The 25,234-nt window shown below is 41.1% G+C and overlaps 1 protein-coding gene across 1 annotated transcript; it reads right to left on the minus strand.

Moving 5' to 3' along the window:
• Positions 1-5,145: 5,145 nt before the first annotated feature.
• eif3eb (eukaryotic translation initiation factor 3, subunit E, b) lies at positions 5,146-17,524 on the minus strand. The gene is made up of 13 exons (XM_079570986.1): positions 17,403-17,524; positions 16,908-17,025; positions 16,533-16,650; positions 16,406-16,448; positions 16,006-16,110; positions 15,795-15,920; positions 15,414-15,538; positions 13,995-14,121; positions 10,040-10,141; positions 8,076-8,185; positions 7,694-7,796; positions 5,529-5,663; positions 5,146-5,388 (listed from the first exon to the last, which is right to left on the minus strand). Exons 1-13 carry the CDS (start codon positions 17,490-17,492, stop codon positions 5,350-5,352), a joined length of 1,341 nt encoding a protein of 446 aa, XP_079427112.1. The 5' UTR covers positions 17,493-17,524; the 3' UTR covers positions 5,146-5,349.
• Between the last annotated feature and the right edge of the window lie 7,710 nt (positions 17,525-25,234).

The following is a 25,234-nucleotide window of genomic DNA, read 5'->3' on the forward strand; positions in this document are numbered from 1 at the left end:
GAAACACGGTTTTTCACTCTTTTTAGCCATTTTCTGGTGAAATATAAACTTATTTATCACATACAAATAAAGTCTAATTCAGGTCCATAGAAGCGAAACAACGGCTTCTACTGAAGCGCTAGCTAGCGTTAGCATTAGCACGACGCTAACATGTAGCATCATGTTAGCATTCTCCGTTTTTTTCATGTATCTATGGGCTGTTGAACCTCTTTAGTAAAAACTTTTTCATAATTCAGCATTTGTTAGTTTTGAATAGTTGGAAAAAGTTTCGATTTTTCTCAAAATTGTTTTCCCCCTTATAAAGACAAGGGCAAAGGCACCTATTTGTTTTTGCAAATAATCTCCTCAAGTATGAAATATTGAAAATAAATTTGAAATATACAATACGAAAGGTGATGATTTTTTTCTCGAGCAACTTACAAACCAATACATTTTTCCATTTTGTTTACATATGAATTAATTAAATCGTGAAGACAATTGAGAAAAATGAAAATTATTTAAAGAGCAAGAATTTTCATTTTCTAAAGAGAAAAAATAAAATAAATTAGAATAATAGAATTAATTCCCATCAAATATTAAAGCCACACCGTGTGAGATTTGACCCAATAAACAAAATTGAAATATAAGCATTTATTTTATGATAGATACTTTCACCATTGAAAAATACCTCAAACAAACATGTCTTTTCGCTCTGAGCGGCTCACCTCTGCTAAAACATGACTACAACTTTACCGGGAGTGGGTACGTCTCTAGCTCGTTTCCATGGAGACATCGACTAAAGTCAGTAGAATTGAGAGTTAAACAGGTTAGGCCCTCATCCAGATTCATTCTTTGACTACCCACTGTGTTTTAAAATAGCATTTTCTGTGTCGAGCTGATCATTGAGAGTAAGTTTTGTGTTGATGGTACAGTATAGTCCAAAATGTTACACAGTGTGCCTTTAAATCCACAATTCCCAGTGGTTTGATCTGCAAAACTTCAGAGACAAAGAGGTCCAAACTAAGCAGATAAATCATATAAAATAAATTGATGAGATTCTGCTGTTTTTGATATTTATTATTGTTGGGATATCTACAATTACCTTTGATATTCCTTTAAAGGGACTATACGGAGTTTAAAAATGTTAAAATGAAGTATTTTCCTCCATTCCAACAATGTCCTAATATGTAAAATGAGCTCAGACCTATTTAACATAGAAGCTGCAGTTACGCATAAGACCTGAGGTGGCAGTAGTGAGTATAAAATGACCAACTTGCCTCTAGCCCCTTTAAATTACTTTTTTGTGTCTAAAAAATGTAACCGATTATCAGAATGTAAAATAGTGGAATTTGACCCAGGACTGTAAATAAAAGCCACATCGTATACAAATGCAGAACTTCAGAGACATAATTGTGCCACTTTATAACGACTTTCAGGCTTATTTAACTAACAATATATTCACAAGTACTGCCTAATTTTCACACACAAAGTTAATAAACACAAGAAATGGCAGTCTGATGTTAAATTGTTGTCACATATAAATTTCTTCTCTAATTCCCAAACATTCCCGCTGCCTTTTCATTCTTCCCTGAGATGAGCAGGTGTTAACCAGACCTTCCATTAAAACTACAAATCCTTCAGAATGAACATAATGCGAGGTGGCGGCTTCTGACGTTTCTATGAAAAGTATTCACCCAAACCGGTTTTTAATGCACTTGGCGTCTTAAGGCTGGAGCTTGTAAGATGTGCTGTACAGTGAGTGTTTTGAGAGGAAAGATAATGAACCAATATTTATCTGTATAGCTGTTTGAAGAATGAATGAACTGGGTGTGGTCCGTTACACGTGTATCTAGATACAGGACGCTGTTAAAGTCAACAGCAGCGTAGGAATGACAGTAAAGATAATCGCTGTAGTAAAACACAAGGTGGGGTTTAAGTGTTCAAGGTGAGGAAGAATTTTAATGGTTTATTCTGATATTAAGAAATTATGTTTAAGGATGTTGACTTATTTCTGTCACAGGGACCTAGCAGGAGGTATATGTCTAACATTTTGGGGGGGTTGGGGTTTATTGCTGTCATAAACCCAGACATTTGTGGGAAAACACCATGCATACAGTATCGAATCATTTCAAGCATTTCTGTAATCCTGAAATGTGACCCTGCAGGTTTTGAAATGTGTCTGTGAAAAATCGGAATGCTACAAATGTTAGAAAAGTTATGAATGACTTTGTACCACAACTAACTTTAAAGGGACTATACAGAGTTTAAATGTTTAATGGTAAAATTAAGTATTTCCAACAATGTCCTAATGTGTAGAATGAGCCCAGACCTGTTCATTACAACTGCCTCTAAAATCCTGCACTGTCACTCAAAAGGTTGTTACTTCGGGTCCGAAGTGCCGTCATGCACGAGCTTAATATAGAAGGTGCAGTTACACGTATGACCTGAGGTGGCAGTAGAGAGTATAAAATGGCTAACTTGCATCTAGCCCCTTTAACAGTGTATTGTCTCCAGTTCAGCTTTACCCAAATTTAAAAGGTTCTTGAAAAAAGCGGCAAAATCGTGGCAAAAATGAAAGGACAACAAATATGATAAAGCGACAAAAAGCAACAAAAGAGCAACAAAAAAAGTGAAAAATAGGTGACAAGAAAGCAATGGAAAAAGTGACAAAAACACAAAAAATGTGACAAAAAAATCTCACAAAAATCTGGGTCAAAATGCAGAAGAAGAAGCCCCCCAAAAAAGCAAAAGTGTGACAAAAAAAAGTGATAACACGGCAACAACGCAAGGAAAAAAATTCCATTTAAATCAGTTTTGTAGGTTTTAGCTTTCAAATAAGGTGTCAGACAGGCCTAAAGGCTGTGAGCTTTAAGATTTGGGTAAAGCCGAACTGGAGAAAACACACTCAGGTAAAGTGGGGGTTAAGTAAGTGGTTTCCCCTTTCATTTTTCCCAATAAAAATTAAAATAAAACCAGGTACAGGGCCTTTAAAAGGGACTGGATGCAAGTTGGTCATTTTTATGCTCACTACTGCCACCTCAGGTCATACGTGTAACTGCAGGTTCTATATTAAAGGAATAGGCCACCGTTTTTACATACTAAAATATGTTCTTACCTCACTTTAGTCGAGTTAATATATCCCCGTCTGGTCTTTGTCCGCGCGCTCTGTCACGCACACGGAGCACATACACAGCCTCTCCCACATGTCATATAGCTCCGAAAAAGCTCACGATAGAAGCTACCAAGCTCTTCCACGTGTTCCCTATTTAAATAAAGTTACGTGAAGTGTTTTCATGCGAAGTATATTTACACAGAAATGTAACATGTCGATTTTATAAGCAAATAAAAAGGGGGACTATATTGTGAGGCGTAATGATACGAGGAGCAAAACGTCCGCGCAGTAACTCCTAAAGGTTATTGACGGAAGTGAGCGGGGGAAGTCTTTAGGAGTTACTGCGCGGACGCTGTGCTCCTCGTATCATTACGCCTCACAATATAGTCCCCCTTTTTATTTGCTTATAAAATCGACATGTTACATTTCTGTGTAAATATACTTCGCATGAAAACACTTCACGTAACTTTATTTAAATAGGGAACTCGTGGAAGAGCTTGGTAGCTTCTATCGTGAGCTTTTTTGGAGCTATGTGACATGTGGGAGAGGCTGCGTATGTGCTCCGTTTGCCTGGCAGAGCGCACGGACAAAGACCAAACGGGGATATATTAACACGTCTAAAGTGAGGTAAGAACATATCTTAGTATGTAAAAACGGTGGCCTATTCCTTTAAGCTCGTGCATGATGGCACTTCTGACCCTAAGTAACATTTTTAAACACTTGTATAGTCCCTTTAACTAAATTAATATATGTGTCAGATTTGATTGGATCCAGTAAAGTATAACCTGGGTTTTAAGGGGGGGTTAGAAGTCTTGAATTTTGCCCGATAAAGTATAAGAAAATAACAAAAGAAAGAAAGAAAACCAGGCCTAAACCACTGTAAACACAGTATGTACCCTGAGCTCAAACACCATCCCTCTGCCTCAATAAAAAATATATTAAGCATTTTGTATCCGGTGCAAAGTTGCAGCCATTAAAATATCTGGTGACTAACACTTCCTCGTGTCTCGTGACTCACTGAACTCTTTCCATGTTATTTGGGAGGAGGCTATTTTTAGAAACTTTCCAAATTTGTAGTTTCTTAGGGTTTACAAGGGGAACATGGCATCTTTTAATCTTGAAGCATTGCCTGTTCGTGTCAAGAAACAGCCGCTGCACACAATACATGTCACTTCTTATACATAAAGCACAAAAAGTGTCAACAGCAGAATGATTTGTGTCTTGAGGCAAATCGTAAAGCGGCACGTATCATTTTCAGATTTTATGACTCTTATAACCAAAGAATGTTTTTATGTTTAATGTACACGTTGTAAATCCTCCTAACTTTGATCTGTACAGTGTGTGCTACCTCTGATGGCAAAAAAGGGTCAAATTGTTAGTAAAAAATTAGCATTTGATCAATTCTTATGTTAAGCTTTCCTATATCATTTAACCCCTTAACCCCCGCCTTAACCAAGCACATTTTCTTTAAACAAATCTAAAACATTCTTGAAAAAAATGTCAAAGTAAGCAACAAAACACACTCAAACAGCGACAAAAAAGTGATGAAAAAGAAAAAAATGACAAAAAATCTACATTAAAAAGTGACAAAAAAAATATAAAATAAAAAGGTGACAAAAAAGCAAAAAAAATGACAAAAAGGCCAAAAAAATTGTCAGAAAAGTGATTAAAAAGCAACAAAAAAGCGATTAAAAAAATAAACAAAAAAGCAACAAAAAAGTGATTAATAAGAAACTAATAAGTGACAAAAAAATCAACAAAAAAAGTGATTAAAAAGTGACAAAAAAAAACAGAAAATGACAAAAAGCAACAAAAATGTGACAAAAAAGTGGCAACGTGAGAAAAAGTCTTCAATCACTTTTGTAGGTCTTAGCTTTCAAATGAGGCGTTGCTCTGTCCTGGAGGCTTTTCGATTTAAAGCAGAACTGGAGAAAATGTGCTTGGTTAAGGCTTGGTTCAAACTTTAGATGTCACATAAGACTAGTAAAGTAAAAGTAGGCCAACACTGCTCTCTAGTGGTGAAGAGATGAAACACGCGAGGTCCGTGTGGTTTTGAACTTGATTTTAATGAAACCCGGTGACATTGTTGAAGTTTTGGAGGGTGAACGGTCTCTGACTTTTAAACAATAATTACACAGTCCAAAGGTTACGGAGGGGAAAACATGGTAATTGTGCTCGATGTCTGGTTTCGGCATAAATATTAAACAGCTGGTCGGGACAGTTTCGTGGGTCACCTCTGCGGTCTCCATGGCGACGGATCAGTAAAATCCACTGTCCTGAGCCGCCCAGTTTGGAGTCTGAGGGTAGAAAAGTTTAGAAATATTAGGAGGCGTTAAAATATCTTATGTTTCAGCACCTTATAACCTTAGTGTAACCTTAGTCAAAGATACAAAAAGGTCCTAAACCGTTGTGTAACATCAGCCGTGATCTCCTGTACCTCGTTCCTGTTGCTGTGAGCCAGTTTCTTCTCGATGTTCATGGCCAACATCTGACTGCGGAACGACAGGCTCTTGGTTTTCTCGATCACCTGTTGGTATGGAGACACCGCATTGTTCCCCATCACCACATGGCCCTGAAAACGGAAGAGGAAAGCACGACATTTTGATGCGTTTTCACTTTTTACAGCACAACAATAAGGGGCCATCTCGGTCGACAATACGAAGATGACTGTAACTCTTATTTTTATTTTTGTTGAAGGGGAGGGATTAAGTAAACTCTATGGCAACTAAATACTATGTCAAATAAAGATGACCAAGTAATACATTTTCTGTTATGTTTTTGCCATTAAAGTGATAGACTGCAAGATTGAAAAGTGACGAGAGTGGCAGTGAAATTTTAAAGTAAACAATCGAGTTCCCCCAACCCTCCCTCCTGATAGGACCAGAAAGCAACTCCTGCTTTGCAAAATGAGGAAAGTGAGTACAAACTATCAAAGGTGAACGATTTAACTCCCTCCCCCTTCTCTCCTGATTGGACCAGACACACAGGAAAGCTCGTCTCATTGGTCAAAGTGATTAGTCGCTAAAATCAGCAATGGATGGGACTTTGTAAAAAATAAAATTATTTAATATTACTTGTGATATGTCAAATTGCAAGCACATTTTCTCGAGTTCGGCTCTACCCATATCTAAAAGCTTCTTGACTGGAGATCACACCTATAGGCCAGTGTAACGCCTCATTTGAAAGCTAAGGCCTATAAAACTTATCGTAACTTCTTTGGCGCATTGTAGTAGTGTTTTTGTCACATTTTCCCCCATGTTTTCACCTCTTTTTTGGCACCTTTTTGTATTTTATTTTCTTCGTGTGTGATGTTTTTCTGTCGCTCTTTTGTGGCTTTTTTATCACCTTTTAAGTCGTGTGTTTGTCGCTTCCAGCACATTCTTGTCGCTCTTTTGTCTGGTTTTTCAAGAAGCCTTTAGTTTTAGGTAATGCAGAACTGGAGAAAATGTGCTCGGTTCAGGTGGGGGCTAACAGATTAAATTAGTTAAGCATTTAAACTTACAGACTATCACTTTAAATGTTTGTGCAAGCTCTCAGTTGTACAGGAGTTTTCCACCGTAGTCAAAAGCTCTTAAGGCATCATCATACATTTGAGAAAATGTCAAACTTCTGTTGAGTAGCAAGTGCAGAATGTTGCAAATACGGTGATTTGTGCTTTTACAGAACTATTCTTCCAAACCTGTTGATTAAAGGGATAATTCAGGATTTTCGACACAGGGCCTCATTTCCTAGTTATCCAGAGTGTTGTTCATTTCTGGAGATATTTTTTTTGTAATTCATGCAGTTCTTATATTTGAAGAGTTTCGTGGTGCTAGGCTAGTGCAAGGCTAGCGCATTTCTATGGTATCAGCTAGCCTGCATTAAAAACAGTCTGACCCGCTCCACAGTGCACCTGAGGCAAATCACTTATAACGCCAGACTAACCATATAAATGTCTGTGTCTATAGAATATTTTTTGGAATATAACTGACCTTGATCACATCACATGAATGATCGTATTTTGAGGGACTATTTTCTAGCAGATCACTCTGCCGCTGAGTAGCTTACACAACCTCGAAGCTGATGCTGCTCAAATATAAGTTATTTTAGTTGCAAAATGTTTAAAATTATTCTATCGACACAGACATTTATATGGTTAGTCTGGTGTTATAAGTGATTTACCTCAGGTGCACTGTGGAGCATGTCAGACCGTTTTTTAATGCAGGCTAGCTGATACCATAGAAATGTGCTAGCCTTGCACTAGCCTAGCGCCACAAAACTCTTCAAATAAAAGAACTGCATGAATAACAAACAAAAAAATCAGAAATCAACAACACTGGATAACTAGGAAATGAGGCTCTATGTCAAAAATCCTGACATATCCCTTTAAAGTGGCCATATCTTTTCTACTCAAACCTGACTTTGTATTGAGTGTTGTAGTTTTATGCAGTGGGCACCAGGGCTGACATTACACCTCTAAGAACATGTTCAGAATCTGAAGCTTATGCGGCTGTAGTTAAGCAGTCTTCCCTCACAGTACTGCTACTACACACACAGTACTGCTACTACACACATACCGAGAGTTAAAGAGAAAACTGCAGCAAAAGACCAACAGCGTCTCACCAGCTTGGAGTCGATCTTGGCGTCGAGTCGGGCGTTCCTGATGAGGTTGACGATCCAGCGCTCTGCCTCCTCCGGCGTCATGTTGAGCTTGTCAGCGAGCATGCTGGGAAAAGTGACAGGAAGAGCGGCCCATTCAGTTAAGTAAACAAACCTCAGGGGAGGACATTCAGAGCCTTCAAAGCCTCTTTAAAGCGCCACACTTAAGACTTCACAGACAACTTCGAAAAACATCTAAAGCATTAAATATGTAAAGTATGAAATCTTTGGGCAGCGTCACTGGGAGATTCACTGGTCTAAACTAGAACTAACCCAGGACTTAACCAACACTTTTAAACACCTTCATTACATCCACTGAAAACTTTCAATAAGACGCTGCTTTTACCTGATGCTGATGCACTGATGGATGCGGCAAAACGTCTCGAAGATGAAAAGACGAGCGTTTTCAATGAAATCCTCCAGACACGCCACCAGGAAGAAGTCGTTCACCAAAACCTAAAGCAAAGAACCACAGAATTAACGTCTTTTTTCACACGCCCAGAACTACGTTGCCTACACAACGATGTGGCTAATTTCAAGATTTTTCCGCGTAGAGTTTAGATCTTATGCACGAGCCCGTCCAGAATATCATAATATGAAGGAGTTGTCCCGTAGTTCAGCCTTATTCCTACTTCGACCGCTACCAGACTGTGGAGGAGTGCACGTGGTCATGTTTCTAAAGCATGACAAGGCCAGCACTTTTATACCAGCGCTACACTGAGACCATCGCCTTATGCTTTATGATCAGTTTTAACTCACAGTGGGCTAAATAAGTAGTTAGCATCAGTTTAGCTTGTAAACCAGGTATCTCCAACCAGTAGCTCGCCAAAGACACATCTCATCGCACATCTCTTCACGCTTGATAACTCAAATTTTAGATGCATTTTGTGTTTGTTCTGAACATGCTGAACACAATCTGTGAGCAGATGGTTCAATATAGCAAAAGGAAAAGGACTAAACTCGAGTCACATCTTGGCAAGTAATTCTTCTGGGTGAACTCCCCCTAAGTTGCATTCACATACTGTAAGTAGCTCTCCGATGCTCATATTGTGTAAAAGTAGCTTGTCGAGTAAAAAAGATTGGAGACCCCTGGTGTAAACGTATGAAAAATCCAGCGCGATGTTGGTGGAAAATCGAGCGAGGAGGAGAATGAAACGGCAAAGAGGAGGGACACTTGTTGCTGCTCGTACGCTGTGCGTGTAACCTGTCCCGCCCCGCCCCTGCTCACCTCTCACCTGGAGCAGTGACAGGACAGACACCTGCGGCCTATAGTACTTTTTCTTTTTTCTTTCTGAATTTAGTTGGTGCAGCTTATATTCAGGTGCACTCAATAGTCCGGAATTGACGGTAGGTTATTTTTATACTTTTCACTATGTAAGAGTTGAGTGTACTGTGAGACTTGAGACAACTGGAAGAAAACGAATCAGACTTTCCTAAGAGTCGCACCGTGGATTAATACAAACGTGCTAAACTTGAAGGGGATAAACTGCACGCAAAGGATTTTTTTCCTTCAAAATCTCTCCTTCAAAAGCTTTAGGCCAGTTGGCTGCCTTCTTTTCATGTACGCTTTCACTTGGAAACAAAGACGTGCCTTACTCTACACAATGAGCAGTTTAAATCTGTGGAGTAAAGCTGATTTAGTGAAATAATTAAACGGGAAGTTGTAAAGTCAAAGGCCATTTTCGCAAAGTGTGTTTTTCTGATACTACTGGGACAACACCTCCACTTAAATAAGCACCAACTTTACTTCCAATTCTACCCAGATGTAGCAAAGGAGATGTCGTTTTCTGATCCTTGTTGAGAAGAGTTTAAACAAGTTCTCAAAATGTAATATGTTTTTGATGAGGGAACATTGTTAAAAGTTCAAACATTTTGCATGACACGACCTATCATTAAAATGTGTGACGATGAGAAAACTGGTGAATTTTACATCCATTAAAAAGCATAAATCTTTGGAGAAACTAAAACATGATTCTCAAAGCTAATTCCTTTCTAATGAGAGGACATTTACCGTCTTTAAGAGAGTAATTAAGCGGTCCCGAAGTCTAAAAGTGCAGTCCAGGGGTTCCTTAAGAGCCTTAAATCTGACAGCAGTTCCACTTCAAACTGTCTCGGAGTAAGGGGAGGCTAATCAGGCCAGACCGGGATTTGCAGAAGCTGAATAGGTTTAATATTGAACGCTGTGCTGTGGGTGGGGAAGGATCGGAGCTGCACGGCTGAGAGGAGACTCGCATTTGGCCGAGGTCCCGGGAGGCAGACAACTTTTCTTTGGCGATTTAGTTCCATGCAGCGTGACAGGCAGGCACTCACCGACTCGCACTCTCGCAGCTTCTTCTGGGCACTGTCGAAATCGAAGTTCACGTAGAGACACTCCACAAACTCAGTGATGGGGTCCTTGTAAGTGTACGACTCCTGTAAGTGCGAGGAAATGCAATACATGAGAGGCTGCCAAATCATTATTATTAGATTAGAGGTTAGAGCGGCTCATTTAATTGTGATCCGAACACAATTGCAAGTAGGTCTTTGCAAACAACAAACATATTGTCCTCATATTGTGCACTTAGAACTGAATTTTGCATTTGAATAAACTTCACAATGAGACTCCCAGCAAATTCATTTCTACAGCTTGTGAGTTTTAGATTGAAAAGCCTAAGAAACCCAAGTTAAGGCGAGACACTGCAGGTGAATATTGAAAAAAATGAATAAATGTAGAGATATCAATTTGAAACTTTTGTTGAACATTACTGATTACAGATTGCGCGGCACATTACTTTGCTCTTCCATATCTGGAGGCTCCCAGAAGGAATAATACCATATTTGGGTGATTTGGGTCATCGCGGGCACCCTTCGCAAGACACGTGGTTGTAAAATATGTCAATATTTGTGAATGAATGGCTTTGCGAAGCGGCAGAGCTGTTACTTCTGGGTCATCTCCGCCTCGCTCACAGATAAAACATCATAAAAAAGCATCATACAGGGTAAGCTTTGTCAATTTTACACTCGGACATGAAAACTAAGATTTAAAGGGAGGAAACTAGTTCAAAATCCCCACTTCGACCACTGCGTGAAAAATCAATATTTTCTTCTGCCGTGTTTCGCCTTAATATCATGGAATCATTTAGAAAATGGGAACGACTTAAATTCCTTCAACTGAAGATGGATCAACCCAGAAAACAATCCCTAAACAAAGTAAACCAAGTCAGAATTAAACTAGATCCACAACAGAGCGACTCAAGGCTTAACCGTGAACACGAGGTTTTAAAACATCTCCAAAAAAAGTACCACATCACTGAACCAATGCAGAGAAAGTGGACAGTAGTAGGCAAGTTTATTTGGAAGCCGATAATAATAAAGGGCCAAAGATATACAGGGCTGAAGATGCCAATTTTAGCCCAAAGAAAAGCTACATTTTGAAGTAATAGATAGTATTTCTCACATAATATACTTAGAGTTAAAGTACTCTAAAAATGTGAGAAATACTACAGGGGAAAGGGGCGGAGTTGCTGCAAGTGTGTCTCTGCTCAGAATGAGACCAGAGCAGATCAGACCTGGGGAAAATCAAACTCTTTAAGCAGAAGAAAACGCCATCTCTTAAAACTCAACACGAGGCCTTTGTGAAGCAGCAGGGAATCGTCAGAAAGTCACTGGGTTCTGATCTGTTGTCGTAAATGAAAACAGTCCCTGCAGAGTGGGTGAGGGGGGACACAGACTGACCAACACGATTGTACAATTTAGGTCCAGAAGAAAATAGCAAACTTAACTGTTTAGTAAAGCATACATGAAATAACCTCTATTTAAAATGAATAGTCTCAAATTGCAGACGACCGGCAGGAGGTCGATGATCGACTTTGTAGTTGTGTCGTCTGACCTCCGGCCGCGTGTCTCGGACACTCGGGTGAAGAGAGGGGCTGAGCTGTCAACTGATCACCACCTGGTGGTGAGCTGGATCCGCTGGCAGGGGAGGAAGCCGGTCAGACCTGGCAGGCCCAAGCGTGTTGTGAGGGTCTGCTGGGAACGTCTGGCGGATCCCTCTGTCAGTGGGGTCTTCAACTCCCACCTCCGGAAGAGCTTCTCCCAGATTCCGGGGGAGGCGGGGGACATGGAGTCAGAGTGGACTCTGTTCTCCTCCTCCATTGTCGATGCGGCTGCTCGTAGTTGTGGCCGTAAGGTCTCTGGTGCCTGTCGCGGCGGCAATCCCCGAACCCGGTGGTGGCGCCCGGAAGTAAGGGATGCCGTCAAGCTGAAGAAGGAGTCCTACCTGGCCTTGTTGTCTTGTGGGACTCCTGAGGCAGCTGAGAGGTACCGGCAGGCCAAGCGTGCTGCGGCTCGTGCGGTCGCGGAGGCTAAAACTCGGGTCTGGGAGGAGTTCGGGGAGGCCATGGAGGAAGACTATCGGTCGGCCTCGAAGAGATTCTGGCAAACCATCCGGCGCCTCAGGAGGGGGAAGCAGTGCTTCACCAACACTGTTTACAGTGCGGGTGGGGAGCTGCTGACCTCGACTGGGGATGTCGTCGGGCGGTGGAAGGAGTACTTCGAGGACCTCCTCAATCCCGTCGTCACGTCTTCCAATGAGGAAGCAGAGGCTGGGGACTCGGAGGTGGGCTCGCCCATCACCGGGGCTGAAGTCACCAAGGTGGTGAGAAAGCTCCTTGGTGGCAAGGCTCCGGGGGTGGATGAGATTCGCCCTGAGTACCTTAAGTCTCTGGATGTTGTAGGACTGTCTTGGCTGACACGTCTCTGCAACATCGCGTGGCGGTCGGGGACAGTGCCCCTGGATTGGCAGACTGGGGTGGTGGTCCCTCTCTTTAAAAAGGGGGATCGGAGGGTGTGTTCCAATTACAGAGGAATCACCCTCCTTAGCCTCCCCGGTAAGGTCTATTCCGGGGTGCTGGAGAGGAGGATCCGGCCGATGGTTGAACCTCGGATCCAGGAGGAACAATGCGGTTTTCGTCCTGGTCGTGGCACACTGGACCAACTCTATACCCTTCATCGGGTACTCGAGGGTTCGTGGGAGTTCGCCCAACCAGTCCACATGTGTTTTGTGGATCTGGAGAAAGCGTTCGACCGCGTCCCTCGTGGTGCCCTGTGGGAGGTGCTCCGGGAGTATGGGGTCCGGGGCCCTCTGCTAAGGGCTGTCCGTTCCCTGTATGATTGCAGCAGGAGCTTGGTTCGCATTGCCGGCAGTAAGTCAGACCTGTTCCCGGTGCGTGTTGGTCTCCGCCAGGGCTGCCCTTTGTCACCGGTTCTGTTCATTACTTTTATGGACAGAATTTCTAGGCGCAGCCAGGGGCCGGAGGGCGTCAGGTTTGGGAGCCTCAGAGTCTCATCTCTGCTGTTTGCGGACGATGTTGTTCTGATGGCTTCAACAAACCAGGACCTTCAGCACGCTCTGGGGCGGTTTGCAGCCGAGTGTGTAGCGGCCGGGATGAGGATCAGCACCTCCAAATCTGAGGCCATGGTTCTCCACCGGAAAAAGGTGGTTTCCCCTCTTCAGGTCGGTGGGGAGTCCTTGCCTCAAGTGGAGGAGTTCAAGTATCTCGGGGTCTTGTTCACGAGTGAGGGACGGATGGAGCGTGAGATCGATAGACGGATCGGTGCGGCGTCAGCAGTGATGCGGTCGCTGTATCGGTCTGTCGTGGTGAAGAGGGAGCTGAGTCGGGGGGCAAAGCTCTCGATTTACCGATCGATCTACGTTCCCACCCTCACCTATGGTCATGAGATTTGGGTCCTGACCGAAAGGACAAGATCGCGAATACAAGCGGCCGAAATGAGTTTCCTTCGCAGGGTGGCTGGGCGCACCCTCCGAGATCGGGTGAGGAGCTCAGTTACCCGGGAGGAGCTCGGAGTAGAGTCGCTGCTCCTTCACGTCGAAAGGAGCCAGCTGAGGTGGCTCGGGCATCTGTTTCGGATGCCTCCTGGTCGCCTCCCGCGGGAGGTGTTCCAGGCATGTCCTAGTGGGACAAGGCCTCGTGGAAGGCCCAGGACACGGTGGTGGGACTATGTCTCCGAGCTGGCCTGGTGTCGCCTCGGGGTCCCCCCAGAACAGCTGGAGGAGGTGTGTGTGGATCGGGAAGTTTGGGCATCTCTGCTGAGACTGCTGCCCCCGCGACCCGGCCCCGGATAAAGCGGAAGAAAATGGATGGATGGATGGATGCAGACGACCCCAAGCCCCACATGAAGAGGCCCAAGTACCTCAGTTTGAAAACCACCAAGACATTTGAATACAACTCTAAAGCACCCTATACAGCATGTTTTCCATACAAACCTGTTGAATGACTTTGACGAGGTCCTTGAGCACTTGTCTCCTCTTCCGCACGTCTTTGTTGGTGATGACTGCGGTGGTGAGGTATCTCAGGATGTGTGGGCACATTGTCTGAATGGCATTGAGGTATCTGCAAACACAAAAGCACAGCAAACATTTATTTAACCAAATTGCTTAGCTCTGATGGAAAACTCTCAAGGCCGTTCTGCCATTTTGACGGATTGAAAATTAGGCCGTAATTTCAAACATAATTTCAGCGGCCTTCTCCTCTAAGCACACGGTTTCGCTTTTTAGTTTAATGTCTTTTAAAGCTGCCATGGTTTTGATTATAAAGACACAAAGGTCAGAGAGAAAAAGAGAGAGGGGAGGTTTGTGTTGTTTTGTGGTATCAAGGCTCCGGTGAATATGTTTGCCTCTGGTTGCTCTGCAGAGTAGAGGAAGCTGTGGACGGGGGGTGAAGACAGCGCTTCCAGGTAACACAGGGCAGCTGGGTGGGCCATAGATGAACTGGGGGGCTATGCACTAATAAACAGAGGCCGGTAAATGGGCACTGTGAATAGCTACCAATCTGTAACTCTATGTATGTTTTTGATGGGGACATGGTAGAAAGCTCTAAAAAGTTGATTTTACATTTCCTTTAAGACCTTAATTTAACCTTAGCATAAAGCAAAAAGCATATCGGTGAGATTAGATGAAGCCAATGACACTTTGACATGTCCTTCAGTAAAACATCGAGCATAAAAAACAGATGGAAAATGGCACAAATACTGCAGCCCTTTGGAAATGGTCTTGTTTATAGAAATATCAAATTTTTTGGACTATGAGCAGCTACTTTTCTCAACCACTTTGAACATTTTGCTTTTACAACGATGCGGCTAATTTATAGATTTTTATTGGGGTGCAAAATAAATGTGATTAGTTCTGTTGCCGCCGAAACATTATGGGGGGACAAAGCGAAGCACGGGCTAAATTCATCAAAAGTCAAGCTCGACTGATTCACCGTGAACTCAGTTCTGGCACAATCAGAGCGGCTTCAAAGTCTGGGCAGACAAGTCGAGGAGAGTGGCTCTAAACGCGGCCACTCCCGGGAAGAGCCTGACTGAACACACGCAGGTTTAAATAATCTAATCAAATCATAAACTTTTAAGTTCTTAACACTTTTATAAAAAAGGGAAATGCACCTGCAGGCCACTGTTCTCTTGGAATATTTGACCGCGCACGGGGAGAAAAGGTCCTGTATTTTCAGTTCTGATGTTACTGTGCTTTGTAACAACGTCGACACCTGCAGCTTCTAGACAAGTGAAGCCGAATTTATTTTTTTGGGGTTTTATTTTGCGTGCAGCTTGTATTCAGGTGGCCTCAACAGTCCGGACATTACAATGAAATCAAAAATCAGAATGATGTAATGAGTGCTGTACTTACTGTGGTTGGTAAAGGAATAGCTCGATGATGTTGTCTCTGCCTTTGGGGTGGTTGAAGAAGACAAACAGAGACCAGTGAATGAGCCACGTCCTCTGCTGCAGAGACTGGAGAGGGGAGCTCACGGACTGCACACAAACACATTCAATTACAGGGATTTAATGGTCTGCTTCCGATCAGACAAATCTTCAGCGAAAAAAAAAGAATAAGATATGTAAGAGCATATCAAACATAACTGATAAAAAAGTATGTTGAATCCTCAATGGCATTTGCACATGATGAAATAGCATGGCATGATTTCATTTTTAATATTATAAAATGTGTTTGTGAGCATCTAATTTGTACACATCTAGTCCAGGAAATAACTTAATAATAGTATCTTACATTGTTGTCAATGGTCTCTCGGAGTCGTGTCAGGTCCTCCATAGCTGCCTCCCAATTTTGCATTAGGATTTCAGAGGCCAGTTTTCCCCAAAGAGAGCTTAGAGCGTTCCTGTCTGTGGAGGGCACCTAAAGAAAATAAAAATGGAACAACCAAATCTCAGCCTACATTCACTCCTAATCACTTGTACATAACTTATTCACTAGCTCTTACCAAGACACGGAAGAAGTAGAGGTATTCCGCTGCTCCAGAATAGTTACCGCACTCGTACTGAAACTTGGCGTATCGGTACAGAGTGTCCAAGTACTCTTGCCGAAACTAAAGCAGGAGAACAAAAGCAAACAGACATTAACCTAATACTACTGAGTCAATAGTGAATAACTGATTTGGTTACTGCTTAAATTTACAACTCATTTGATGAGAAATTGACCAAAACAAAGCATCATAACTAAAACACTGACAATAATCAAACTCTGAAATTAAACTGATTACAATCACAGAGCAGATCGCAGATGGATGAAGTTTTCATAATTAAATGGTGTTGCCATAGAAACTAACGGTTAATTTTAGTTACAATCTAAGAAAGGCGAAAATTAAGCTCTCTGACACTTACATTGTGTTTATCTGACAGGTAGTCGAACAGCATCCTCCCGTCTCTGCCAAACAAGGAAATAATCAACAGATGTTAATTTATTTATTGGCGCAAAAGCAAGACCCATTGTGAAGCGTCTTGCTCTGACCTTGTGGACTGCATCTGCCGCGTCGTTTCTGGATCCTCAAACATCTTCACGATGGGCTCCGTCTCTGACTGGAGCTGCTTCAACTGCGCCACAACAGTAGTTCTCTTTTCTTTCAGGGCTGGAGAGGCAATAATGAGAATGTCAAACCAATTACAAAACAACAGTTACTTCTAAATATGAGCAAATATGAAATGAAACAGATGGGTGCATGCAGGTTCTTCATAAAAAACAAAGAATTAGAAAAAAAAAAACAATGGCAAAACACAACTTGTTTAATTAGAACCTGTATTTGACAAATGCATTTCTGTTAAATCCAACTCAAAATAAACTGTGACTCATACAAAATATAAAAAGTATGTGTATTTGTATTCTTACAGTGTGGTATATCCTTGTCTGGGTACAGGTTTTTGTACACGTCCATGGCAAAATCCACCATGTTCGTCTCACTGAGGAGGTCCAGCTTCCCCTGGAGCAGTTCCTTTTCATTGTATATCTAGGGAAAAGACAAATACATGTGAAATAAAACAACACAAGCAGCACACAGCTAGTGAGTACATGAGTAAGCTCCCAGTTAGCCCGCCATGTGTTGTCTGCAAAACAGCAGAATCCCCGAAGCTAAGGGGACATGACCACAGATACACAATGTATATCAATTTCACCAATGTTATTTGAATGCCAATGTACAGCGAGCTATCTAACGCTTTATCTGCTAGAAGGCGACAAAGGCGTGATGTTTTTTTGCATCTGGTTAGCGTTAGCTCAAAAGCCGGTTCAGCGTCTCCATCCATGGCGACAGAAATCAAGCGTAATAGCACAGTAATAACCCAAATATTCAACCCATATCTTAAATAAGTACATAAAACAGCTTACTTCTTTAACGGACAGGAACTCCAAGAGAGGAAAAACCAAATGCCGGTCGAGAAAATGTGCTATTTTGGTTGTTAGGTCGTAGTCCGCCATCTTGGCTGTATTCAAAATGAACCTTTATGAACAACGCGGACAAACACTGATGCTGCTGCGTACGTCATCACCAGGTCAGTCCGTCATCCTCATTGTTTATGTTTTATTAAGAACGGTCTAAATCTCTCTAGTTCTTTGCTTGAATTTGAGAGACCTTTTCCTATTTAGTTTAATGACATGATGGTCCGTGAAAAAGTGGAAGATGATGATTAAGTGTTTTAGCAACTTTTTGTTGGCCAGATTTTACCTCTACATCTAAATTATTCTCATATGTGTTTTTTTTTTTAGCCAGTGCTCTTATGTTTTGAGATTCCAACAATTGTGTAATATACAAGTGGGGAATACAAGTTGGCAGCAGCAGGCAACGTTGTCATAACAGTATTGTGCAATTGGAATTTTCACATCTGTTTACTTCAGGACATTGGCCTGATCAGCTAGAAATGCTCACAAAAATCCCCAGAAAAGCCATATACTGCTCATCACATAGTCTCTTCAAGGTTATGCCTTCACGGGTCAGCTCCTGTCGACTGAGGAACAGTTTCGTACACAGAGCCATCGGGCATTCACATGGTTTGACAAATAAAAAATCTTGAATCTTGAATACATTGTGAAGCGAAAACTGTCTGTGTTTCCTGATGTCAAGACTTTTGCACCCTCCTACACCATGTTTTATTACATTGTCACCGTTCATAAAAGCATAAAAACAGTGTTGTTTGAACCCAGGAGCTTTAAGCCTCTTGATTCAATCTGTATCATTCATCCACGCAAAGCTTTGCTGTTGAAACAGATAGGAAGAATGGGAAAAAGTCAGAAATATCTTGTCGTCTCACACTGGTCGTTTACATACATTTCCATCACTTGTGTCAGATATTCCAACATGAAATCCCCATGAAATAGCTTTATACAGTCTGTCCATCCTGAGGCGAGAGCGAGTCGTCTCCATCTGAGCAACTGGCTGCCGTCCATTAAAACACAGAGACCAGCTGCACGCAAGGCACAGTAAAAGAAGCAGCCAAGTATTGAGACATAAAAATGAAATATAGTTACAGTGAGAGTGGATAAGAAATGCAAAAGCCTCAGCTGAATAGGCCTGTTACAAACATATCAAATTTATAGCAGGACATTGGGAAAGAACAGTCATTATGAGCTTTAATAATTGATTGCTTTTAACAAATCATCATTGCAATAACAGTGAGGATTTTGCCTGACCATTGAACAACCTTGGCTCTGCTGTTATAAAAGCTGAATTTTATGACTGAATTGTTTGATTTATGATATTTAATACATTTTTAAAACCCATTTTGGATTCTGCAGTACAATGTGACTTTCTCCTTTGCCTCAGCAGCCCAGTAATATACAAACTATTGCTGTTACTCCTTAAATATATACATATATCTTGCTGTAGTTAAGATCTGACATAGTCCTGATTTCTTATACTTGCTGTAAAAAGTTTTGAATCCAGCTGACGACATTTTGGTCACAGAGACAAAAAAAAAAGACAGTCAAGCCTTGCCTTATTTTTGCAAACTGTCCTTCTCATCGTTATTAATTACTTAACATGTGCACAAAACGTTCTGCCTCCCTAAAACAAAGCGTTCAGCAAAACAAAAGTAATCCAAACTATTTTGTACATTCAGTTCCTCGCTGTGAGCTGCTTCCTCTCAGTCGTACAGTCTGTGAGCTCGCTCCTGTCCCTGCTGCGTGAGAGACGAGTCGGGGAGAGAGCTTTCTCCATTTGCTGACAGTGAAGCAGCGGGAACAACAGGCATGTCCTGCGGTCCCTACGACAGTCCCACAGTCACTGCTGCTGTGCCCCCTCCCCCTGTGAGCACTCTGTACATTGGAATAACATACTACACACAGGGATTAATAGGCTTCAGACACAATGAGGACATTATACGGACCTGAAGAATGTAATTGAGATTTGGGCAGATGCTGTGATTGTGGCTGGAAGAAGCATTAAAGGAACAGGCCACCGTTTTTCCATACTGTGATATGTTCTTACCTGAGCTTAGACGAGTTGATACGTACCTGTCTGGTCTTTGTGCCTGTGGAAGAGCGTGGTAGCTTCTAACTTCACCACGTTTGGAGCTATAGGAATATACTGGGAGAGGCCAAGTGCTAACAACATTTTGGGTCGTTGTGCGTGACTGAGGATCAACTCGTCTACGCTCAGGTAAGAACATGTCTCAGTATGAAAAAACGGTGGCCTGTTCCTTTAAGACACAAAACGGTGGGTTATCACAAGGCCTTTGGAAGAGGACCAAGTCATACAAGACAAAGCAGTAATATTCCCATCTGGTAATGTCCCGATGTCACAGCAAAGTAATTGGCCAGGTCTGACGGGAGGCAACGATGTTCGTCGCTCACAGACTATCACAATAACTACTATATCGACATATCGTTCAATAAATGTATGAAACACATATATTTCTGGAAACCTTATGGTCTAAGCCAGGGGTGTCCAAAGTGCGGCCCCCAGACAAACGTTTGATGGCCTTCTGCCTTCTTGCTGAATCGGTACACATCATCAGAGATGGTCCATTTTATTTGAAATGTAATAATTCTACACAATTCTAACCTAACTAACTAGTTGTGAGACTGAGCTGGCTGGAAGATTTTAAGCATAAATAAAGGTTGAGGACACAATTTAAACCTCTGCTATTCAAAGGTTTTGCGGAACTGACCACCGATCTATGGCCCTTCACCTCATGTACGCTTCAATATGCGCCATTGCCCCCCCCATGAAAAAGGTTTGGACACCAGTGGTCTAAGCAAAGAGAAAAACAATGTCTCCATTTGCCCTTGTCATTTGGTAAAATTGTCCAGTTATACCATTTTTCCATGAAAGTAAATGGGGAGTTCTGGTCATCGCTATGGTAAGTCCATGACACATATGACAAGGGTTTCATTGACTTTTTTGATTGGAATGACCAAAAGGTTTTTTACTCCCCGAATGTTATTATTATTATTATTATTATTATTATTATTATTATTATTATTATTATTATTATTATTATTATTATTATTATTATTATTATTATTATTATTATTATTATTATTATTATTATTATTTTACATATCAGAGCAAATGGAAACATTGTTTTTTTTTTTACTGCTTACTGCAAAAGTCCGACGAAATTACATAGTGAACCGGACTACAATTTTTCTTATGTTAACCCAAAGTAAGTTGTGTCTCATTGAACATATTTCATGTTCATTGTGGGATATTTTAAGATGAAGTACTTTTCGAACAAAGCTTTGTAGTTTCTGTGGCATGAGAAGGACTTCAATAATAAAGCTTATCGTGATAATTTCCTACCTCGATGTATCGAACTTTAGAAATCGTTATTGTGACAGGTCTAGCTCACAATAAAGCAGCATGTTTTTAAATGTTTGTGCAAATAACAACAAACATGTAATAATATAATAATAACAACATGTAATGCGTGCATGTAAACATACTGGATTACAGCAAAGCTTTGCACTCACACACACTCTCATTCAGTGAAGTGTCTTGCCCATTGATTCAACAAGTTCAACACTTCAGAATTGTAAATTTAGATACAATTTTAGATACAAAACAGCAACACGTGACCATACACAGGGACACTGGCCTCTACTCCCGTCTGAGAGAGCGGGACAACAGCACATTCTCTGAAAACCGTGCACCGTTAAGGAGAAGTGCACAGTGCGGTAGATTAAAACGATCAGCGAGCGCTCGACTTGCGGCCTGTTATTGGTTTGCTGTCACCGGGCAACGCTCTGAGCCTCTGTCAAACTGCGCTGAGCCCGAGTAAATACAAACACTCCAGTAATTACTGCTTCAGAACTCACTGCACTTTTCCCTTATCTAAAAATTCAGTATATAATCTGACACTCTATAATATACACCTATATAACATGATATTTCAAGGTAACCATATAGGCTCTGCATCACAGTATCTGGCTAAGGCTATTGTTAGGTCAAGGATTACTTTCTCACCTTGTAGCTACTTTTCCATAGAAATCCAATCTGAAATGGATAAAGTCCAGGCAGCCATAACAGCATTATGACCAGTGACAGGCGAGGTAACACAGACTCTTCTTGGCACCTGCAGTGAGTGGGATGTATTTTTGTAGCGAGTTCACTTTCTCTTCAAAAGTTGATGTGTAGAAAAAAAGGACAACGGGCAAAAGCGAATGGATTTGAGTTTATCAAACACAGAATTACGTCCACCAGAGGAGTGAGGTGACCTGTTTTTTCCTGCATAGCATCATGTGGGAAAAGACATTTGGATTGAAAGTAGGTACACTGCAAATAGTAATTAACTAGATCAGTATAAACATCTCAATTTGAGCACAATAATCCAAATTTTAGCTGTTTTGACTAGATGAGAAGTTCTTGGATTATTTCACTTGTTCTGAGATGTTTCTGACTCGTTTCAATACATTTCGTCCTTATTTCAGGACATTTTCTTTGCCAATGGGGTAAGAAAATTGGTCTTATCTCATTGGCAATTTTACTTTCTTATTTCAAGCGAGATTTACCTTAGAACTGCTCTGAAATGTCCTCAAACAAGCAAAGTAAACTTGGTCCGATCAGGAAAAGTGTCTAAATGAAAACAAGATACATTTCCTCAATTCAAGTCATTTAAGCCAATGCTTGATATTCACTTTTTGCGGTGTAAATGGTTTATGTATAGAGCCAGTCCCCCAAAAACAGTCGCCATATTTGATTGATATGGCGCACACACGAGGGAGGAGGGGAGAAGCCAGGTATAGTGACACTTAATTTACACCAGTTACCAATTATTATACTAGCAACCTTCTACAACCTTTACTTTTGAGGTCTCGACCTTTATTTTGAAACATGACAATTTATGGATCATCTTCAATACCTTTAGTCAGGGACCCAAACTCTCAAAACTGGGTTTAACCTGACACCGTCTGATATATGCTTTATTTGTGTTTTTTCTGTTAACTTTGACCCTAAGGACCAATAAACGGAGGGTCTGCTCTGCTGGAAATATCGCGAAAAAAAATTGTGGCCATTTTAGTGTATGTACCCTGTATTTTTATCAGAAAAATGTGAAAAACGACTTTTTTCCCTCAAATCCTCAGTGGGTTGAGTAGGCTGTCAATAAATGCATTCCAGATACACAGAACACATGTGCTGAGAACATCCACTGAAAAAATCGCTCTTAAAACACATTTCTACACATTTTTGCATCAATTTAATGCAAAAAAATGTGTTGTTTTCTCACTTTTTTCCAATATTTGTATCTTTACTTCATTGGCAATCAACTATTCCACCCAGTTATGGCATCAATCAATATGCCATTATTTTAAACAGACTGTAGACACATTCCACAGAAAAAATGATCAAAATCCAACCAACATTATTGGATCTGTGATGATTTAAAGACCAATAAGTGACTGACAGACTCAGAACCTCGGAAGTGTCAAAAGTCACTTTTGACACTGGTCCATATTTTGATTTAGGCCATTTCCAGCCCATTAGATAATAATTTACACCAATGTATTTGGTATCATTGGAAAGAAGACATTGTCATGTTTCATTTGAGCCCAAAGGTACTACTCTGTAACAATTGCCGTGGTAACCATAGCTCCTCAGACTCAAATGTGAGTACATTCTTTCACAATTTTCACAAAAAAATGTTTTACTACGTTTAACGCTGTTTCTTCCAGGAACATCACAGACACAAATCTCTGATACTGGGAAACTCTCTAGACTCTGAGGATTCAGGAAATGTATAACATGTCAGAACTTTCTCAGCTTAAGGCCTCACTGTGAGCCATGAAGTAAAAGAATGTCCACCTCATATGAGCCTCTCCCATAGAAATAAGTCTATATCTGCCAGGTTGGAACAGCTGGTGAGACTTTCTGTTCAGGACAGGCCCAACGTAACTTGAAATTACATTTATGGAGAACAACAGTTCTGTATTTTTACATAAAGTTGTTCATCTATTTTTTATATTATGCAACTCTTAATCTATCCTTTACTATGCCATATACACAATATACATCTGTTGATTTCACTCCAATATACATCCCGTTAAATCTGTAAAAAGAAATCCTCAAGAATCCAAGATAATTCCAACAGTGTGTCTTTGTAGACACCACATGGTTATGCCTAAAATTCTACACATTTGTTATACATTAGATAGTAATGTGGTTGGTAATGTATTTGCTGAGGAAAACTGCTCTGAAGCTGGATTTTCCATAAACCACATGTTTACAATGAACAACAGCCTTTTTACTGTTTAGTAAATTAATAAAGTAAATAATTTGATGTAGTCCGTTCACTAAAGTTGGTTTACTACATTACTAATGCACGGCACAAAACTAAAGCTTAGGGCTCGTCCAGGACTAAATCACAGAGGCAGTCGTCTGAACAAAACAGTCCATACTGGATTAAACCATTTCTCTTCGCTTTTCTGAAGTTGTTTAAGTTCTTTGTACATGTTAAAATTGTCACACTTTTAAAAAATATATATATATTCATGTATTTCAGTTTTGATTATAAAGGACCTGCATCATGCTATTTTACTCATTCCAAAGTAAACTATAAACATTTATATGATATATTGTATCTCCATTTGTGAGAAATATAAGTATTTTCTGGGGTTATATTTCCAACCCGGAAGACAAGACACTTGGACTCAATTAACTCCGCCCCCTCTCTGCGCTCATGCAACATTAGCAGTAAAATAAATATAAATATCACAGCAATAAGTGAAGTTACTTCATAATGCAGTTATAAGGAGTTGACATCTGCCTGACATTATCGTTAGGTAAGAAAAAAGAACAGGTGTGTCCAGAGTAGGTTAGAAAGAGTTCCTTTTTCACATCCTTCAGTGCAAGCATGACGTCTGTTCAGACGCTCAGGGGATGCGTTTGTTTTATCCGCAGGGGCAGCGCCGACGTGTCAGGCACTTCCTTTTCTTTCTTTTTTTAAAATTAATTAACTTTTTTTTACAAATTAAAATCGGGTTTTCCAGCAGAGGGCGGAGCTGCTCAGAGCAGGATTCAGGAGGATTGCTGAGAACCAAAAAACACTCTGGGGGTGTTTTTGATTAGGAAATAGCACAACAAAGTCGATTTTGCATGATATAGCCCCTTTAATGTTGTGTAATTTATTTATTTTATTCGCTGGCACATTGAATCTGTACTACCCACAAGAAATGTGCTTTATGAATGATTAAATAAAAAGTAACTTTTATGACCAGAGTTTCTAGGCGTAGCCAGGGACCGGACGGTTGCTGGTTTGGGCACCTCAGGATCTCATCTCTGCTGTTTGCAGATGATGTTGTTCTTAGACCCTCAGCTGCTCTGGTTTGCAGCCGAGTGTGAAGCGGACGAAATTAGTTACCTTCACAAGATGGCTTGGGGTAAGGCAGTTACATGGGAGGAGCTTGGAGTAGAACCACTGCTCCTTCCTGTCAGGAGCAGCCAGATGAGGTGGCTTGGGGACACATTGGATGGATTATATCTCTCTGTGGCCAGCGAATGCCTCGAGATTCCTTCAGAAGGGCTGGAGTTAGTGTTTGTGAAGAGTGATATCTGTGAATCTCTGCTTTGACTGCTGCATCCATGACCAGACCGTGGGTAAATTGTAAGAAAATGGATAGATGGATGCAGACCTGGGTCAAAGGGTTTTGCACAGACGAGAATCCAGTAGAATCCAGTTCCAGTACTCTAAAACACCTCAGTACTTCTAACCTAGCTTCTGGCTCAA

The sequence above is a fragment of the Gobius niger genome (genome assembly GCF_951799975.1).
Source record: "Gobius niger genome assembly, chromosome: 14".
Lineage (NCBI taxonomy): Eukaryota > Metazoa > Chordata > Actinopteri > Gobiiformes > Gobiidae > Gobius > Gobius niger.

Excerpts from the sequence above, each read along its gene's own strand:
- eif3eb (XM_079570986.1), bottom strand. The coding sequence starts at position 17,492 with ATGGCGGACTACGACCTAACAACCAAAATAGCACATTTTCTCGACCGG. Across the intron at positions 17,026-17,402 it reads AGTTCCTGTCCGTTAAAGAA|ATATACAATGAAAAGGAACT; the intron begins GTAAGCTGTTTT and ends TCTTTTCCCTAG. Across the intron at positions 5,664-7,693 it reads CCAAGATCGACTCCAAGCTG|GGCCATGTGGTGATGGGGAA; the intron begins GTGAGACGCTGT and ends TTCCGTTTTCAG.